The sequence below is a fragment of the Halichoerus grypus genome, chromosome 12, assembly GCF_964656455.1.
Source record: "Halichoerus grypus chromosome 12, mHalGry1.hap1.1, whole genome shotgun sequence".
Taxonomy (NCBI): Eukaryota; Metazoa; Chordata; class Mammalia; order Carnivora; family Phocidae; genus Halichoerus; species Halichoerus grypus.
In genome coordinates this window covers 22238967-22260469 of record NC_135723.1, presented here as the reverse complement: position 1 = coordinate 22260469, position 21503 = coordinate 22238967, and the positions used below count along the sequence as shown (strand labels likewise).

Below are 21503 nucleotides of genomic sequence, written 5' to 3'. Positions count from 1 at the left end.
TCTCATGAAATGCCAGACTTTCCAGCAGAAGAGAGAAAGAAGACACCCTATTAGGGGTTTTAGCTCCTTTACGAAACAAATGAAATCCACCTTTCCCAAATGCTTGAATACATAGGGTTTAAGTAAAAACTATAGTGCTCGCAAAATAAAATCTAGGAATGTTTTCACATGCTTTCAGTCTGAAGGGCTGACTTGTTTTGAGGAAAGGAAATTGTGAGATGGTTGGTTCACAGAATGTTAGCAGATAGGGGAAAAAATGCAGTGTCTTCAGAACTGTTATTACACGGGCTGACCTTTTGCTCCTCCCCAGCCGCCTGCCCGATCCCAACTCTCCTATCCAGGCCATTGCTTTTGCACCAAAATAGAAAGAATTCTTTTTAGGGGAAATTACGAGTTTTGCCTGAAAGCAAATGATATGAAGATGGTTCATGGTATTGGTATTAGAGCACATTTTCCAAATTCAAAATAAAGGCATTATCGTATGCCCTGAGTATTTTAAAACAGTAATGAGAAAATGCTTGAAATAAAAACAAAATATTTGAAATCAAGGTTGACCAATAAGTTCCAGGTTTAGTCCACATCAACTGAAATAGGGATAATCTAGGTTTAGATTTCTTTTTTTATTCCTGGAGGGGGAAAAAAAAAGAGGTTTTTGTTGTCTTATTTTTGTGTTATATGTTTGATATTTGTTAATTACCGACCCTCCAGCAGAATTAAATACATATGGATTCAAAGCTGACAGCTACCATAGCTTGCCAAAACACAACCAGAGGTTTTCAAAATGTTGATTAAAATTGTTTCATTTTGGACTCTACAGGAATATAATTCCCTCCCCCTAAACAGAGAAAGGGCTGTTTTCGCAGCATTTTGAGTTTGCTATCCCAGGAACTGTCAGATCATCACCATACACATTTTTTCATTGTTTATGCACTTATGTCTTACATTTGAAATATTTTCCTAATTCATGCTTTTTTTGATGGCATCTTTGCAGTGAGTATTTAAAAAATGTACTTGAGCCCAGAAAACATTTTTTAGAAAGCTAACATTAAACTGATTTTTCAAATAAAATATTGTATTCTAGTTAATTAAATCCAGGAAAAAGCTTTGTGTGAGTAAAAACATACTTCAGAATTTTGCATTTAGACATGTATACTGTTAGGAAAATTTAATTAAAACCAAAATTTCCCAACACAGAAATTCTCTCCACAAAGATAGTAGAGGGAAAAAAAAAAAAAAAAAAAAACCACGCTTTTATTATTGAATAAGCATTAAACCAGAATGTGATGCACATCACAGGAAATCTTCTAAGAGATTGCAAAGACAGAAATCTTACTCTTTTATATAGCCAAGCAGACAACCCAATACATGCATGTTTTCAGGGTAAATAACTAGTCCTTAAGTGAAAGGACTTGACAGCATTATTTGTCATACATGGTGCATCCTAACTTGATCTGGTAATTGAGGTGACCAATTGGCTTTATCCAGAGAAAAACAAACTCCATCTTTATATGAAGAGATGGTTTTGCAACCAGGAGCAAGGCCCCTTGGGTCCCACAGAAACTGGAAGATAGGGCTGCTATCTCCCTTGATGTTTACATTCCAAAAGAGATGGTTCTCAAGTCCTTGGGAAAGACCTTCCTGGCTCTCAAAGTTGACTGAAGCCCTAGCCAATCTTGTAAAGGATATGTACATTTCAGAGAGTATAAAGTACTTAAAAGTACAAGTTTTCTCAAGTAAACACTCTGAGAAAAAGGAGAGGAAGGCAATCTTTTTTCTTTATTTTTCAACCAGGAGAATTAAGTCTCTTATTTTTTTTGTATTTGTCCTGATAATACGCCCTACAGTTGGATGTGACCCAGCTATTCATTGCGTTAATAAATATTTTCTGTTTCTAGCTGCTTTTTTAGGACTCACACATTTAGAAGAGTTAGATTTATCCAACAACAGTCTACAAAACTTTGACTATGGCGTATTAGAAGACTTGTATTTTTTGAAACTCTTGTGGCTCCGAGATAACCCTTGGAGATGTGACTACAATATCCACTACCTCTACTACTGGTTAAAGCATCACTACAACGTCCACTATACCGGCCTGGAATGCAAAATGCCTGAAGAATACAAAGGGTGGTTTGTGGGAAAATACATTCGCACTTACTTCGAAGAATGCCCCAAAGACAAATTACCAGCATACCCTGAAACATTTGACCAGGATACGGAAGATGATGAATGGGAAAGAATACATAGGGATCACACAGCAAAGAAGCAAAGTGTAAGAATCACTATAGTGGGATAACTGAGAAATTGTTCTCAGGTTTTGTGTTTGCTAGACCGATGTCAGAAAACCACATGTTTACATTGGGATTAACATGTTGCCTACTGATGCAGGGTTATCCAGCTAAAGGAAGGGTCCCTTAGTTAGTAGTAGTAGTACTGTGAGAATTCTAGCGCTCAAGGAAATACTTTCATCCTGCTTTCCTGCCTATTGCAGACCGGCCTTTAGTGATGATTCCGCACTGGCAAACTGCAGGATTTGGGTCCTAATGATGACATTGGAATTTCATAATGTCCTGTATAAATGTTTTTACTGCTTTTTGAAAATAAAAAAAAAAAACTTGGTTCATTTTTATATGCCTTGTGATAACTGTTGGTGCATACCTAAAGATTAAAATGAAAATATATGAACGCTTAATAAATATAAAATATCATTCTCTCCCTCCGCCCTTCCCACTTTTTTTTTTTTTCAGTAAGTCAGCTTATACATAGAATAAAATCCCATTTCAGACTCCTGTGCATTCCAAAATGAGGTCCTGGTAAACCCAAATTCTCAAGTACTCTTCACTGATTGTTGCAAACAACTGTCAAGCTAGACCTGAAGGAGAATTGTCACAAGCAAATAAATAGAGAATCTGGAAATTGTATTGGAGACTGGTCAGAAGATGGGACTCCGAAGAATTTGTAGATGGTGTGAAACATTATGAAACATGAGCAATGAAGAGGTATAAACTCTAGAGAATGTGGAAATAGCACTGAGTTTTGAACTGAGACTAGAAAACCACCTGCCAGTGGGAAGGGCCTGAGCTCTTCAATATGTCAAGCATAAAGCAAAGGATGAAGTTAGAATTCAGGGTCAGGACTGGGGCTGAGGCAGAACCCAGCAGGAGGCAGTGATCTCCAAAGCAACCGAGTAAAGAGGTGGTGTCCAAAGGAAGCCCCATGATTTGGGTTTGCAGGTTAAAATTAGCTCACCCAGGGAAACGGGTCATCAGAAAAAGAGGAAATACCTGGAGAATAACCCCATCAGCTAGTGTTTTGATAGATAGCTGTACTATTAGAAAAATTAAAATATGTATATATATACATATCCTTAAAAATGCCACTTTTTCATTTTCATAGAAATTTCCCTTTCACACTGAGTTGAATACATTTTCATTTCACATGTATATAACAAAGTTTAGCAAACGGTCTTACTGGATACTTGCACAAAGCATAAAAGCTGATATACGACAAATAGTACTGAGCATTTCTTAAGCACCGACTAGATGCTAGACACTGGCGCAAAGCTTTACATATTCTAATTCCACAAGATCCCTCTGAGGTAGGTAATGTTATCTGCCTTTTCTAGGTGAGGAATCCAAGGCTTAGAGTTTCGGTGGCTTGGACACAGTCACAGAGCTGGCAGGCGGCCTAACCAGCATTCAGGTCCATCTGAGCCCTTTCTGCTGTGCGGGACTCTGCCCATTTTACCAGTGGTTTGGATTAGGGGTAGAGACTTACACATACTCGGTCTCAGTGCAAATCCTCACCTTATTCACTGTGAGGGAATAAAGGGAGCTGTCAAATCTGTTACTAGAGTGTTAATGTTCATGAACGCTCAGAGTAACATACTAAGAACACGAGACCTATTTCAGGTCTGATGGTGGAGGAAGCCTAGGTGGGAGACTGAGGCACACAGTGGGGACACAAGGGTTCTAGAAAGAAAGGAGATTAAATCTGATTCAGAGGAAGGCTTCAAGTTACTCTCTGGTTCCATTTTTGGAGGCTAGTTGGAGATTTTATTGGTTGATTTTTATATTCAATGTCATCTTCCAGATCTATTTGGAAATAAAGCTCTGAAACACATTGCAATAGAAATTGATCCATACTATTCAAAAGTAAGTTAGAGTTGCTAATATCTCCCAGGACCAAAATTGAAGTACATTTTTTAAAGCTTAGGATTTGCCCCTTCGCTGTATCAGAGTTTATACTTTTCAGGAAAACAGAGTTGATCAATGACGAATTGAACATTTAGGTACCTCGTCTCCTGCCGATTTCTTGAGAGTTGAATAACTTGTCTTTGGACCTTTCTTCTGTTCAATAGATGATGAAGGTCAGGAGATTTAAAAAATAAGTATATTTTGTGGCAGTCAAAAATATGATAATCCTGAGATCTACATACTTGAACATACATGTTTAAATGTAACAATTATTTATCCAATACTCGAGTAATATTTGGATAAATACTCAAGTTCTGTTTTGTTCTGTTTGTTTTAACTTTCCTGCTAGTCCTCAAATTCCCTGATTGTTCTGAAGTAAATAAGATTCACTGCAAGCTGAGGTCTCTTGAGTCCTAAGTCTGAGTCATCTCTGACCTAATGCCTGGTTATTTGGGAAAGATACTTAACGTTAAGCAGTTCAGATTTTTCATTTACTAACCATTCATCCTCTGGGGCTTACGCCCAAGATCAATTAATGTCTGTTTCTGAGGAATCCGTTTCTCCTACTCTGGCAAATAGAAGCAAATCAGTACTGAAAATCTACTTGCCTAAATTCGATGAGACGTCGAGGCTCCTCTCTTCAAGAGGTGGGGGGGAGGGTGTTGGTGAGTGGAGGGGAAAATGTAATCTGTGACTAACAAATCAGTGTAAATACTGGAGTGAATAAGAACAACACGAATGGGGCAGGGAGACTGGCAAATTACTTCATAATTCTGTTCAAAACATTTCAATATTATCTCCTATAAATTCTAGAAACATAAACATGTACCTACAGGGGTAATCACACATCAGAGCTTCTTCTGACCTGCTCATCTGGCCAGTCACTGAGTGAGTGGAGAAAAATTTCAGCCAAGTGGAGCTTCTCATCCGCAATATATCTATTTTACTAAAGCACAACACAACTCCTGAACTTAGAAATCACTTGTGTCCCCGTGACAAATGTTTGCTGAAGTGTTTTAGCATATACTCTGCACACTTAATTGTCACAATATTATAGCAAGCATTTTTCTCCCCTGCCCTCAGCTACCTTTTAAACATTTTAAGATAACAGTTTAAAGTTAATTTTATTCTAAGGTTTTTGCAGACAAGGATTTTGTATAACTCTTGTGGTCATTCAGCCAAACAGCTCAAATGATTAGCCAATATTTACCTTCAGTGTAGCAATCAGAAAGTCAAACTTCTTGCCAAAAAAGTGTGTAATTCTAGACACACCAATAGATTGACTGACCTTAGCTGGGAGAAAAAATTGAAAAGCTGAAACATCGCTGAGATTGGGTTTTTATCTTTGACATACTCAGGGTAGCTGGAATTAAAACTGATTTCATTAAATAATCTTTAGCAAATTAAAATATCATAAAGATGAGATAGGTAGTACATTTACTTCCTTAGAAAGCCAAGGTCTACTCAGGCTTGCATGTTTAATTTTTTCTGTGATAAAGACTTTTGTACTAAGAAATACAGAATTACACTTCTAGATAAATGTGAATTTATTTTTTTAGAGTGAGAGGAGGTGGGAGGACAGAGGGAGAAGGAGAGAGAGAATCTTAAGCAGACTCCACACCCAGCACAGAGCACAACACGGGGCTTGATCTCACAACCCTGAGATCATGACGTGAGCCGAAATCAAGAGTCAGTCACTTAACTAACTGAGCTACCCAGGTGCCCCAGATAAATATTAAATATTTTTAAGTAGACCACAAAATATCAAAAAACTTAAGGCAGTATTTTTGGCTATCTTGGACTAATAACTACCTAAGATCGATCAATCAATCAATCAATCTATCTATCTATGATACAATGTATGAGATATATATTACATATATAAGAGATATCATTATCTGATGTAAAGAACATATGCCATTGCATAGTACAGAATTGTTTATTGTTTGGCCCTCTCTGTATTCTCTACACAAGTTGCAACTTCATGTTGCCCATTTCCTCTCCATCCCAAACTTCCCAGTGGACTTTGTGTCTAGGCATCAGGAAAGGTATTTATGTGGAAACAGATTAAAAAAAAGAAATCTAGGGAAAGTTATAGCTGTAAATGTCAACATTTTAAAAGAATATAGACTCAAATCAGTAACCTAAATTTCCACCTTAAGAAACTAAAGATGAGCAAGAAAATCCAATGCAAGCAGGTTAATAAAGATTGGAGTGGGGATAAAATAGAAAATAGAAAAACAATAGAATCAATAAAAATCAAAGTTGATGTTTGAACACTCATGTTCATAGCAGCATTATTTCACAACAGCCAAAAGTCCACTGATGAGTGAACAGATAAACAAAATGTGGTATATACAGCTAATGGAGTATTTTTCACTCTTAAAAAGGAGGGAGATTCAGATATGAGCTGCCACATGGGTGAAACTTAAAGACATGATGCTAAATGAAAGAAATCAGGCTCAAAAGGGCAAATATTGTGTGATTCCACTTACATAAGGTAGTCAAATCCATAGAGGGAGAAAGTAGAATGGTAGTTGCCACAGGTTGGGAGTAGGGGGAAATGGGGAGTTAATATATAATGGTTCAGAGTTTCAGTTCTGCAAGTAAAAAAAAAAAAAAACTTTTTGAAAAGGTTCTGGGGGCGCCTGGGTGGCTCAGTCAGTTAAGCATCTGACTTCAGCTCAGGTCATGATCTCAGGTTACTGGGATCAAGCCCCACATTGGGGGGGTCCTCACTCAGTGTGGAGTCTGCTTGTCCCTCTCCCTCTGCCCTTCCACCCGCTCATGCTCTTTCTCTCTCAAGTAAATAAATAAAATCTTTAAAAAAGAAAAATTCTGGGGGCGCCTGGGTGGCTCAGTGGTTGGGCGGCTGCCTTCAGCTCAGGTCATGATCCCAGGGTCCTGGGATCGAGCCCCGCATTGGGCTCCCTGCTCAGCGGGAAGCCTGCTTCTCCCTCTCCCGCTCCCCCTGCTTGTGTTCCCTCTCTCTCTCTCTTTGTCTCTCTCTTTCTCAAATAAGTAAATAAAATCTTAAAAAAAAAAAAAAAGAAAAAGAAAAATTCTGGAGGTGGATGGTGATGATGGTTCCACAACCATGTGAATGCACTTAATGCTACAGAACTGTACACTTAAAATGGTTAAAATGGTAATTTTTGTGTTATGTATATTTTACCATAATAAAAAAACTAAAAAGTTGGTTGTTTGAAATGATCAACAAAAATTAACAAACCTGTAGCTAGACTGATCAAGAAAAACGAGGGAAGACTAAAATTTCTAAAATTAGAAATGAAAGTGCATGCATTACTACTTGCTTCACAGGAATGAAAAGGATTATAAGAGAATACTATGAACAATTGCACTTCAACAAATTAGGTTACCTACATTGGAACTGACAAATTCCTAGGAACACACAAGCTATCAAACTTGACTCAAGAAGAAACATAAAATCTGAATAGATCCGTAACAAATAAGGATATTAAATCAGCAATCAAAACACTTTCAACAAAGAAAAGCCTAGGACCAGATGGCTTCAGTGGCAAATTCTACCAAACATTTAAAGAATAACATCAATCCTCAAACTCTTTCAAACTATAGAAAAGGAGAAAATAGCTCCTAACTCATTCTGTGAAGCCGGTATTAGCCAATAAAGAAGCCAAAGACCTCATAAGAAAGGAAAACTACAGAACAATATTCCTTTTAAATATAGATGCAAAAATCCTCAACAAAATATTAGCAAAGAAAATACAGCAGCATATTATAAGGATTATACACAATGAACAAGTGAGATTGTTCCCAGGAATGCAAAGATGGTTCAACATACAAAAATCAATGTAATAACAATATATAAATAGAATGAAGAAAAAAATTTCAGTTGATGTGGAAAATGCATTTGACAAAATTCAACACCCTTTTATGATTAAAAAAAATTCAACAAACTAGGAATGAAAGCCTCCAGAGATACATGCCCTGCCATTTCTCAGAAACTCACCCCAGTGTTCAACCACCATTGCTAACATGAAAATATTAGGCCAAACCAAAACTTTGAATGTTGCATCTTGAGTCTATTTTCTTTCTTCAAAAAACAGATTTTTTTAATAGTCCATTTTTCTGGAGGCAGTGAGTTTGGGTGACTAGCACATTTTCTTTAAAGTTTTTATTTAAATTCCAGTTAGTTAACACACAGTATAATTAGTTTCAGGTATACAATACAGTGATTCAACGCTTCCATACAATACCCAGTGCTCATCACAAGTGCATTCCTTGATCCCCATCACCTATTTAACCCCTCTCCCCACCTAACTCCCTTCTGGTAACCATCAGTTTGTTCTCTATAGTTAAGAGTCTGTTCTTAGTTTGCCTCTCTCTTTCTCTTTTTTCCCCTTTGCTCGTTTGTTTTGTTTCTTAAATTCCACATAAGTGAAATCATATGGTATTTGTCTTTCTCTGATTGGCTTATTTTGCTTAGCATAATATTCCCTAGTTCCATCCATGTGGTTGCAAATGGCAAGATTTCGTTCTTCTTTATGGCTAAGTAATATTCCAGTGTGTGTGTGTGTGTGTGTGTGTGTGTGTGTGTGTGTGTGTGTATAACCACATCTTTATCCATTCATCAATCAATGGACACTTGGACTGTTTCCATAATTTGGCTATTGTAGATAATGCTGCTATAAACTAGGTGGCTAGCACATTAAAGTTTACAATTATTTTGTTAAATCTTTATTACTAATAAAGTTATAAGTTCATTCAAGATGGAAGACTAAGCATATATTTCAGCTTTCCTCTCCTACCCAAATTCCAAGAAATGATTTTTTTTTCAAAAATCTGTAATATCCCTGGAAAACAAAGCAGAAGTGGTATTGGTGGATCAGACATTAATAGTTCCTAAAAATCCAAAGGCAGACATGACGAGATTGAATGAGGAACAAGCAAAACATGGCTGCTGTAAAAGAAGGAACAGCGCTATATGCCTATACAAGGTGTATGCCAGGAATGAAAGATGTAATAATAGTAACACTATTCTCATTAAAAATATGAAAAAGGAGTAAAGAATGAGACAAGATGGCTGCATATCCCTGCTACTGAAAAAAAAAAAAAAGAAAGAAAAGATATAAGGATTGGAATGAATGGAAATAAATGACCTGCCTAGAAAACCCCAAAGAATCAACTGGCAAACTATTAAAACCAAGAACACAATTTAATATATAATCAAATACAATAACATCATGTAAAAACTATAGCTCTTTTCAGCATCAGCAACCAGTCAGAATTATCCCATTTGGTATATTTTCTTTACTTTTTCAATTAAAAAAATTACAGGTACAGTTGAAACTCCTTGTGGCGCCTGGGTGGCTCAGTTGGTTAAGCATCTGACTCTTGATTTCTGCTCAAGTCATGATCTCAGGGTCGTGAGATCAAGCCCCACTTCGGGCTCTGTGCTGGGTGTGGAGCCTGCTTAAGATTCTCTCTCTCCCTCTCCTTCTGCCCCTCCCCCACCTTCTCTCACCCAGAAAGAAAGAGAGAGAGAGAGAAAGAGAAAGAAAGAAAGAAAGGAAGGAAGGAAGGAAGAAAGAAAGAAAGGAAGGAAGGAAGAAAGAAAGGAAGAAAGGAAGAAAGAAAAAGAAAAAGAAAGAAAGAAAGAAAAGAAAGAAAAAGAAAAAATTTGTGAACATTTTCCCCACTTCATTCAACCTGTCCACCTCAGGGGTAACCATCACCTTGCATTTGGAGTTTTCATTCCCATGCAAGCTTTTTTTATTTTGCTATATATGTGTGTGTCCCCTTAAAAATATATTATTGAAAATCTTTCAAAATATTAAGTATATTATTATTTTGCACATTGAAAAATTGTATGCAAAGGGTATTAGATTAAATATGTCATTCTGCAACTTACTTTCACTCATATATCTCTAGACTCATCCATGTTGATATCTACATATGTTTATGGCATTCTTATTATCTGAAATCAGTGTGGATGTACACTTTTTAAAATATATTTTTTCCTTTCATTTCCAGAAGTATATATGGAAACTAAAAAATGCACCTTAAACAACATATGGATTAATGCAATGGACTGGATGTGCCCCCACCACCAAACTCATAGGTTGAAATCCTAGCCCCTGATGTCATGATATTAGGAGGTAGAGGGCCTTCAGGACATAATTAGGGTGGAGCTCTCATGAATAGGATTAGAACCTTTATGCAAGGGACCCCAGAAATCTCTGTCTCCCTCTCTCTGTCATGTGAGGATACAACAAGACAACAACGGTCTATGACCTAGAAGAGGGCCCTCTCTAGAACCATGTTGGCATCCTGGTCTTGGACACCTAGCTTCCAGAGCTGTGAGAATGAAGTTTCTGTTCTTTATAAGCCACCCGGTCTATGAAGCTTTATTATAGCAGCTCAGACTGACTTAAGACTGTTAAAGACAAATGTCACAATGAAAGTACAAAGCAGTTTGGAAAAAAATGGAAATAACCTCGATGTCCTTCGAGAGGAAGAAAGTTAAATAAATTATGCTACACCCATAGTATGGAAAATGATTTTGAGTATTTAAAAATAATTTTGTAATTCTATATGGACTGACATGGAAAGATTTCCAGGATATAAAAGAAAATATAAAACAATATGATCATTTTCATGTTAAAATTTTTAATTCTGTATTTTTAATCACATATATGTAAATGTATTTTAGAAAAACAGAAAACTGGTAACATTAAGTACCTTTGAGTAAGTGAATGGGTTTGAGGGAGATAAAGGTAAGTTTTTGCTTTTACAGTCTATTGTTAGAATTTTTAAATTGAGAATATATTCTTATACTGTATTTTTTTTAGTAGATGAATTGAGGATACATAGACAAATGCTAAACAAAAAAAGCAGTCTAGAAGAATGGACAAAGGACCAACTCCCAGAGCATACAATCCAGTAAGAGCTGACTATATTATAAGCATTTAAAATGTTTTTAATTGGCATTCTTATGGCCTATGACCGTAACTGAAGTTTCTATTTTCTTTATATTTTTCTTTATATTTGTTTAGTTAAAAACAGAAAGCAAGACAAAGAGTTGTAATGAACATACTCACTGACAGATCTCAAGGTTTTCAATCGGAGAACACAACCACGAAAATTCAAATGCAGCACATTTAGACGCCACCTTTGCAAAGTAGACACTATACATTTATCTGTGATTATATTTTTTACTGCGGAAAAATCAATCTAAAAAGGATAAGCAAAAGACATTAAGAAATGAGAAAGATCTTTTGCATGCAAAAATTTTTAATATTTTAAAAGCATCAAGAAACAAATGTCTTCATCACATCTCTCACTTTTTCATTTCTTTGTTTTCAGGGTCATTCTGGAGTTTAATTACAAGCAGATTTTTTTTTTCATGGTCATTCCCAGGTTTAGTTACAAACAGATTCCAAATGTCCAATCTAGGTCAACAGCTGGGAGGGCAAGAGTCTCACATCTACCCCACAACAGAGTTGATTGTCTTGGAGTGGCCTGGATACCTCACCCCCCATCATTGCAGGTGAGCCCCAAGGCTGCCCCCCACTTCAGTGTCAATGAACCCATCCAGGTTCATTATTAATGGGTGCCTCCTTCTCTATTCATGAGCATAGATAATGTGTTAAGTTCTTGACTGTGGGGAAGGCAATTTAGAGTGTGGGGTTTAGAGTGGCCTTCTCCTAACTCATAATTTGGAGGAGGGAGGTCTAGGGGAAAGGAAAGATGACCTGAGTGAACCTGGCTGACTGCATGTAATATTGAAGGGCACAGAGATTTCTGGGAGCTCTGAGTGGCCGGGGCCAGCTGATAAACAATAGCATTGGTATCGTAGTATTAATCATGTCTTTCAGCTAAAAGATTAAGTTTATGAGCTTCCAATCAGCTTGCCATCTGAACAAAGCTATTCTTTGTGCTAAAATGTTCGTTACACTTGAGCACTCACAAATGAAGGTAAAATTAATAGAAGATGAAGGACAGCGAAGAATTGTGGAGAAAGAAATTTGCTGAGCGTAAAGAAACTTAACCTCCTACCCAGGCTCTGTTCTTCACTGACATGTACTCATATTTTCTCCAACTTTACCTAGTGAGGTCTCTGGGCAAAAGTGCTAGCTTTTCCTGCCAGGCTTCTGCAGGATTTGTTCTGATCTTAGTATTATACATAATCTTTCTCTTTCTGATTGCTTGGAATCATTTTTTTATTCTTTAGAGGCTTTCCAAAGCAAAAAGTAACATCCCCAATCTATCACATAAGAAAGAGATTTATTACTTTAAACCAGTGATTCTCAAAGTATGGTCCTGGGACCAGCAGCATCAGCATCACCAGGAACTTATTGGAAATACAAATTCTCAAGCCCCACCCCAGACCTACTGAGTCAGAAATTCTAGGTTTGGCAATCAGCAATCTGTTTTAACAACCCCTTTAGATAATTTTTTTTTAAAGATTTATTTATTTATTTGACTGTGAGAGACACAGTGAGAGAGGGAACACACGCAGGGGGAGTGGGAGAGGGAGAAGCAGGCTTCCTGCTGAGCAGGGAGCCCGATGCGGGGCTCGATCCCAGGACCCCGGGATCATGACCTGAGCCAAAGGCAGACGCTTAACGACTGAGCCACCCAGGCGCCCCTATTTCTGATGCATTCTGAAGTTTGAGTATCACTGCCTTAAACTAAAAATAAACTTAAGACAGGCATATTACATTTGGTAGCCAAGATGGGTTAGCGGAGACAGAAGCACATTTTCTTCTTGCCATTGTTGCACAAGGAATAGTAAAGCCAAGAATGGGATATCAAGATGGTGACTTGATTTATGAATGGCACCTTAGTTTCTTTGTCTAAATGTTTGAATTTATGCTGAATGGTTCCAGCCATCTACTCATAGGTCAGTTTGAGCATGTGATGTCGTTACTCCTCTGATCGTTGGCTGTCAAGGAGGGGTGGTAAAGTCAGCTACTGACTGAACATCAGGAAACGGGGGAAATGTTGCCACTGCAACGTTGCTTGATGGCATAAATGATTACAGAGATTAAAGTATCATCCCAGGAACAGAAAAGAGAAATCATCAAGGACAATTTATGCTTATTTTTTGTGGTTGGCTGAGACCTCTCCCCAGTGTCTTATTGGAATGAGAAATTCTAGGTTACAAGAAGAGTAGAAAAATAGTACAATGACAATACCAGCCTAGTTGTCCATATTAGAAAATGCCAGAGTGTATATGTGTCTTTGTACATGCAGATACCCTAAGAATATCAAACAAGCTGTGTTTACATGTTGTATATTTTAGCGCCATTTCATGCTCAGTTTTTTTTTTCCCCTTTACTCCATATTTTGTGCTACTTTGTTATGTTTTGTGAACCAATAAAAGGAGCTAATATTCACTGAGTGTTGCCTACCTGCCAGGCTCCATGGTAAGCACTTTACTTACATTTCCTCAGTTTATCTCAGCAGCGTCCTGACTTAGGCAATGTTAAGTCTAACTCAGATATAACAGAGATCTGTTTCCATCCAAAAAGAATATTCGATTTATTTCTACCATGTAAATTAGAAAATACTGATAATATATCTCTTAAAATAACATTATTATCTTTCCATCTTGTCCTTCAGGCTTGTGCCTGGACAAAAGAAAAACAAATGCACCTACTTTCTGTGGCCCCATTGGGAGAGCAGGGAAAAGTAGTCCCTAATATAGCTGGTTTTATAGCAGGCTGTTCTCCTTTAAGAGCTAGAATAAAGACATAGCTTCCAGTATTGTCTACTTACACTATTCCACAATGAGCTTCCTTGTGTCATCAATGTCCAGGAGTGACAAACTTGACCACATATTACTATATCTCTTAAAGTGAGGTAGGCGAAAATCTAAACACAAAGAAGAGAAATACACAATTTTGAAAATTATGGAAGGCAACTCTGCCACTTACCTTTTTTTGTTGTTGTTAATGATGATAATGTAATCCATATTGTTGTAGTTGGGGTTTAAGTGCTGAACATGGGAATTTTACCTAAAGTACTAGAACTTATCTGATGATGCCTTTGTTATAATGTGATCTTTGCAATTGATAGTCACAAAAGGATGGGGAAGAAGATAGACAGATTTATTTTCTGACCGAAAGTGGCTTTCTGTTAGCAAATGAGTAGTTTCCCTAAATAGTAGCCGCTACAGAGAAGGCATTCAATGATTGCTTGCTGAACTAAACTAGATTCCCTTTAAAGGATTCCTAGGAAAGATCAATAAACCCATCTTGGCTTCAATTTCTGGAAAAATGATAGATTAGAAAGCCTGCAAATCCTCTTGATACAATGATTTTTTTGTTTTTAAGATTTTATTTATTTATTTGACAGAGAGAGAGACAGGAAGAGAGGAAACACAAGCAGGGGGAGTGAGAGAGGGAGAAGCAGGCCTCCCGCCAGGCAGGAAGCCCAATGTGGGACTCGATCCCAGGACCCTAGGATCATGACCTGAGCCGAAGGCAGATGCTTATTACGACTGAGCCACCCAGGTGCCCCCCCAAACAATGCTTTTAAATGCTAAAACAAAGCTTTTAGAAAGATTTCCTTTTTTTAATTTAAATTCAATTAATTAACATATAGTGTATTATTAGTTTCAGAGGTTGAGTTCAGTGATTCATTAGTCTCATATAATACCCAGTGCTCTTTATATCACGTGCCCTCCTCTTTTAAAAAAGATTTTATTTGAGAGAGCAAGCGACGGAGAGACAGCATGAGGGTCGGGGAGGTGCAGAGGGAGAGGGAGAAGCAGATCCCCCACCGAGCAGGAAGCCCAACTCCAGGCTCAATCCCAGGGTCCCAGGATCATGACCTGAGCCAAAGGCAGACGCTTAACTGACTGAGCCATCCAGGCGCCCCTCTCGTGTCCATCACCAGTTACTCCATCCCCCCACCTCCGTCCCCTCCAGCAACCCTCAGTTTGTTTCCTTTGGTTAAGAATCTCTTATGGTTGTCTCCCTCTATGATTTCATCTTGTTTCATTTTCCCTCCTTTCCCCAATGATCCTCTATTTCGTTTCTTAAATTCCACAGATGAGTGAGATCATATGATAATTGTCTTTCTCTGATTGACTTATTTCATTTAGCATAATACCCTCTAGTTCCATCCACGTTGATGTAAATGGTAAGTATTCATTGTTTCTGATGGCTGAGTAATATCCATTGTATACATATATATACCACATCTTCTTTTTTGGGGGGGGGGCTTGCATTTTTTTTATTATGTTATGTTAATCACCATACATTACATCATTAGTTTTTGATATAGTGTTCCATGATTCATTGTTTGCGTATAACACCCACGGCTCCATTCAATACGTGCCCTCTTTAATACCCGTCACCAGGCTAACCCATCCCCCTACCTCCCTCCCCTCTGGAACCCTCAGTTTATTTCTCAGAGTCCATAGTCTTTGATGGTTCGTCTCCCCCTCCGATTTCCCCCCCTTCATTTTTCTCTTCCTGCTATCTTCTTCTTCTTTTTTTTTTTTTAACATATAATGTATTATTTGTTTCAGAGGTACAGGTCTGTGATTCAACAGTCTTACACAATTTACAGTGCTCACCATAGCACATAACCACCCCAATGTCTGTCACCAAGTCACCCCATCCCTCCCACCCACCACCACTCCAGCAACCCTCAGTTTGTTTCCTGAGATTAAGAATTCCTCATATCAGTGAGGTCATATGATACATGTCTTTCTCTGATTGACTTACTTCGCTCAGCATAACACCCTCCAGTTCCATCCACATCATTGCAAATGGCAAGATTTCATTCCTTTTGGTGGCTGCATAATATTCCATTGTATATATATACTACATCTTCTTTATCCATTCATCTGTCGATGGACATCTTGGCTCTTTCCCTAGTTTGTCTACTGTGGACATTGTGCTATAAACATTGGGGTGCACATACCCCTTCGGATCCCTACATTTGTATCTTTGGGGTAAATACCCAGTAGTGCAATTGCTGGGTCATATTATACCACATCTTCTTTATCCATTCATCTGTCGATGGACAGCTGGGCTCTTTCCATAGTTTGGCTATTGTGGACATTGCTGCTATAAACATTGGGGTGCAGGTGCCCCTTCGGATCACTACATTTGTACTTCGGGGTAAATACCTAGTAGTGCAATTGCTGGGTCTATATGCTAACAATGAAACGGAAGAAAGAGAAACTAAGGAGTTGATCCCATTTACAACTGCACCAAAAACCATAAGATACCTAGGAATAAACCTAACCAAAGAGGCAAAATTTCTGTACTCAGAAAACTACAGAACACTCATAAAAGAAATTGAGGAAGACACAAAGAAATGGAAAAATGTTCCAAGCTCATGGATTGGAAGAACAAATATTGTTAAAATTTCTATGCTACCTAGAACAATCTACACATTCAATGCAATCCCTATCAAAATACCATCAACTTTTTTCACAGAGCTGGAACAAATAATCCTAAAATTTGTATGGAACCAGAAAAGACCCCAAATAGCCAGAGGAATGTTGAAAAAGAAAACCAAAGCTGGTGGCATCTCAATTCCAGACTTCCAGCTCTATTACAAAGCTGTCATCATCAAGACAGTATGGTACTGGCACAAAAACAGACACATAGATCAATGGAACAGAATAGAGAGCCCAGAAATGGACCCTCAACTCTATGGTCAACTCATCTTCGACAAAGCAGGAAAGAAGATCCAGTGGAAAAAAGACAGTCTCTTCAACAAATGGTGTTGGGAAAACTGGACAGCCACATGCAGAAGAATGAAACTGGACTATTTCCTTACACCACACACAAAAATACACACAAAATGGATGGAGGACCTAAATGTGAGACAGGAATCCCTCAAAAAATCCTAAAGGAGAACACAGGGAGCAAACTCTGCGGCCTCGGCCGCAGCAACTTCTTGCTAGACACGTCTCCAAAGGCAAGGGAAGCAAGGGCAAAAATGAACTATTGGGACTTCATCAAGATAAAAAGCTTCTGCATAGCAAAGGAAACAGTCAACAAAACTAAAAAACAACTGGGATGCTTGGGTGGCTTAGTCAGTTATGCATCTGCCTTTGGCTCAGGTCATGATCCCAGGGTTCTGGGATCGAGTACCACATTGGGCTTCTTGCTCAGTAGGGAGTCTGCTTCTCCCTCTGCCTGCCGCTTCCCCTCCTTGTGCTCTCTCTCTGTCTCTCTGACATATAAATAAAATCTTAAAAAAAAAAAAAGATAACCTACAGAATGAGAGAAGATATTTGCAAATGACATACCAGATAAAGGGCTAGTATCCAAGATCTATAAAGAACTTACAAATCGCAACACCCAAAGAACAAATAATCCAATCAAGACATGGGCAGAACACATGAAGAGACATTTACAAAGACATACAAATGGCCCACAGACACATGAAAAAATGCTCAACATCACTCGGCATCAGGAAAATACAAATCAAAACTGCAATGAGATACCACCTCACACCAGTCAGAATGGCTAAAATTAACAAGACAGGAAAGGACAGCTGTTGGCAAGGATGCAGAGAAAGGGGAACCCTCCTACACTGTTGGTGGGAATGCAAGCTGGTGCAGCCACTCTGGAAAACAGTATGGAGGTTCCTCAAAAAGTTGAAAATAGAGCTACCCTATGACCCAGCAATTGCACTACTAGGTATTTACCCAAAAAAAAATTTCTTAAAAAAAAATTTTTTTTAAGATTTTATTTATTCATCTGACAGAGAGAGCACACAAAGCAGGGAGAGTGACAGGTAGAGGGAGAAGCAGACTCCCCGATGAGCAGGGAGCCTGACACAGGACTTGATCCCAGGACCCTGGGATCATGACCTGAGCTGAAGGGAGACACTTAATGACTGAGCCACCCAGGCGCCCCAAATCTAGGGGTTTATGGGCTTGTTGGTGTGCTGTTTTAATCCGATTAACCCTCCCTGCACCTGCCATCCAATCAGGTTTTTGTCACGTGGGAAAGGGTGGCGAGCTCTTTCCAGGGTGGTATAAAATCCTTTTAGGGATGGTTTCCTCTTAGGGCAGGGAGCCTTGTCCCTACCTGCCTTTCTTCCTACTATTCTTCATGAAAAGTTTGTACCCTTTTTTCCAACCTCTCCCTATTTCCCCTACGCCACAGCCCCTGACAACTATTTTTTCTACTCTCTAAAACACACTTTTTTTTTTTTTAAACATACCTGAGTTTTTAAAAAAGTAAGGAAAATATCCAGGCCCACAATCTTTGCAAACCCAGACTCCTTTTTTTTTTTAATTTTTATTTTTTTAATTTTATTTTATTATGTTATGTTAGTCACCATACACTACATCATTAGTTTTTGATGTAGTGTTCCATGATTCATTGTTTGCATATAACACCCAGTGCTCCATGCAATATTAAACCCAAACTCCTAATAAGGTGTTCATACTATAGTTGCTCTGGATAAGGAAATAGTGGGGATGGTTTTGCTTTTCATGAAAAATAGATTTCATGACAAATAGATTTCAGATTTCACTGGCCATGCAGGGACAGAAAAAGTTACCAGGCTGTACAAAGCTAGAAGTCCTAACTTGAGTCAGAGAGAGAAAGGGAAACAGAAAGGGGGAAATAGAGAGAAATCCAGGATTATTAAACAGAGAGGATTAAAACAACACAACTACTACCTATTGGTGAGGAAAAAACTAAGGTAACTAGCCTGGGATTTAAAAAAAAATTCCCTGAAAAACAAACTGAGGGTTCTAGAGGGGAGGGGGGTGGGAGGATGGGTTAGCCTGGTGATGGGTATTGAGCAGGGCACGTTCTGCATGGAGCACTGGGTGTTATGCACAAACAATGAATCATGGAACACTATATCTAAAACTAATGATGTAATGTATGGGGATTAACCTAACAATAAAAAAATTAAAAAAAGAAAAAAAATGCAAAAAAAAAAAAAATTCCCAAAGAATTTGTAACGAAAGACCAGCTATCATGTGGATTGGAATTTGAATTTTAGTTATTTGTGGGTCCAATGTGAATTTATTACCTTTGTAATTGGATTTGATACATTAACAAGCACAGAGCTTCCAACTCAGTGATAACTCTGGGACATCTGGCAGAAATAAATACCATCTCTCTAAAGAGGCACATCTTCAAACCATGCCTTATAGGAGTCCTACAGATTAATCCCCCCACAAAAAATGAGTTTTCAATAAAAATTACAAATCACATGAGGGGAAAAAATCCAAGAGTCAACAACAGACAAATAATAAATACCTTCTTTGACCCCAAGAGTGATATACAACAGAAATTTACAGGGACAATCTATAAAAACAACGTCTTCACAGGCAACATGATGACAATTAATTCATATCTTTCAATAATCACTCTCAACGTGAATGGCCTAAACGCTCCCGTAAAACGGCACAGGGTTGCAGATTGGATAAAAAGACAGGACCCATCCATATGCTGTCTACAAGAGATTCATTTTGAACCTAAAGATACATCCAGACTGAAAGTGAAGGGATGAAGATCCATCTTCCATGCCAGTGGACCTCAAAAGAAAGCTGGGGTAGCAATTCTTATATCAGACAAATTAGATTTTAAACTAAAGTCTGTAATAAGAGACACAGAAGGACACTGTATCATTCTTAAAGGGTCTATCCAACAAGAAGATCTAACAATTGTAAATATCTATGCTCCCAACTTGGGAGCAGTCATCTACATAAGCCAACTGTTAACCAAAATAAAGAGTCATATTGATAACAATACGTTAATTGTAGGAGACCTCAATACTCCACTCTCAGCAATGGACAGATCATCTAAGCAGAAAATCAACAAGGAAACAAGAGCTTTGAATGATATATTGGACAAGATGGACCTCATAGATATTTACAGAACATTCCACCCTAAAACAACAGAATACTCATTCTTCTTGAGCGCACATGGAACTTTCTCCAGAATAGACCATATACTGGATCACAAATCAGGTCTCAACTGATACCAAAAGATTGAGATTATTCCCTGCACATTCTCAGACCACAATGCTCTAAAACTGGAACTCAATCACAAGAAAAAAATTGGCAGAAATTCAAAAACTTGGAAGCTAAAGACCACTCTGCTCAAGAATGTTTGGGTCAACCAAGAAATCAAAGAAGAACTTAAACAATTCATGGAAATCAATGAGAATGAAAACACATCGGTCTAAACCTATGGGATACTGCAAAGGCGGTCCTAAGGGGGAAATACACAGCCATCCAAGCCTCACTCAAAAAAAGAAAAATCCCGAATTCACCAACTAACTCTACACCTTAAAGAACTAGAAAAAAAGCAACAAACGATGCCTAAGCCACGCATTAGAAGAGAAATAATTAAAATTAGAGCAGAAATCAATGAATTAGAAACCAGAAACACAGTAGATCAGATCAACGAAACTAGAAGTTGGTTCTTTGAAAGAATTAATAAGATCAATAAACCACTGGCCAGACTTATCCAAAAGAAAAGAGAAAGGACCCAAATTAATAAAATTATGAATGAAAGGGGAGAGATCACGACTAACACCAAGGAAATAGAAACAATTATTAGAAATTGTTATCAGCAACTATATGCCAATAAACTGAGCAATCTGGATGAAATGGAGGCCTTCCTGGAAACCTATAAGCTGCCAAGATTGAAACAGGAAGAAATTGACAACCTGAATAGGCCAATAACCAGTAACGAGATTGAAGCAGTGATCAAAAACCTCCCAAAAAACAAGAGTCCAGGGCCTGATGGATTCCCTGGGGAATTCTACCAAACATTCAAAGAAGAAATAATACCTATTCTACTGAAGCTGTTTCAAAAAATAGAAACAGAAGGAAAACTTCCAAACTCATTCTATGAGGCCAGCATTACCTTAATCCCCAAACCAGGCAAAGACCCCATCAAAAAGGAGAATTTCAGACTGATATCCCTGATGAATATGGATTCCAAAACCCTCAACAAAATCCTAGCTAATAGGATCCAACAATACATTAAAAGGATCATCCACCACGACCAAGTGGGATTTATCCCCGGGATGCAAGGGTGGTTCAACATTCGCAAATCAATCAATGTGATAGAACACATTAATAAGAGGAGAGAGAAGAACCATATGGTCCTCTCAATTGATGCAGAAAAAGCATTTGACAAAATACAACATCCTTTCCTGATTAAAACTCTCCAGACTATAGGGATAGAAGGAACATTCCTCAAGTTCATAAAATCCATCTATGAAAAACCCACAGTGAATATCATCCTTAATGGGGAAAAGCTAAGAGCCTTTCCCTTAAGATCAGGAACACATCAAGGATGCCCACTCTCACCA

General features: G+C 38.0%; 2 protein-coding genes across 3 annotated transcripts in view; one reads left to right on the top strand and one right to left on the bottom strand.

The window, feature by feature from the left end:
• The window catches only part of LRRC17 (leucine rich repeat containing 17), a 34110-nt gene extending 31420 nt beyond the window's left edge, over positions 1-2690 (top strand). For both annotated transcript variants that reach the window (XM_078060047.1, XM_036067476.2), the window contains exon 4: positions 1896-2690. In XM_078060047.1, the coding sequence (XP_077916173.1) occupies positions 1896-2293 (398 nt within the window). In that variant the 3' untranslated portion in view covers positions 2294-2690. The remainder of the gene's footprint in view (positions 1-1895) is intronic.
• FBXL13 (F-box and leucine rich repeat protein 13) overlaps positions 1-21503 on the bottom strand; it is a 226959-nt gene that overhangs the window by 127725 nt on the left and 77731 nt on the right. Inside the window, exons 8-9 of the mRNA XM_036067480.2 lie at positions 13959-14054; positions 11276-11408 (exon numbers count right to left, since the gene is read on the bottom strand). Coding sequence (XP_035923373.2) covers positions 11276-11408; positions 13959-14054 — 229 coding nt within the window. The remainder of the gene's footprint in view (positions 1-11275; positions 11409-13958; positions 14055-21503) is intronic.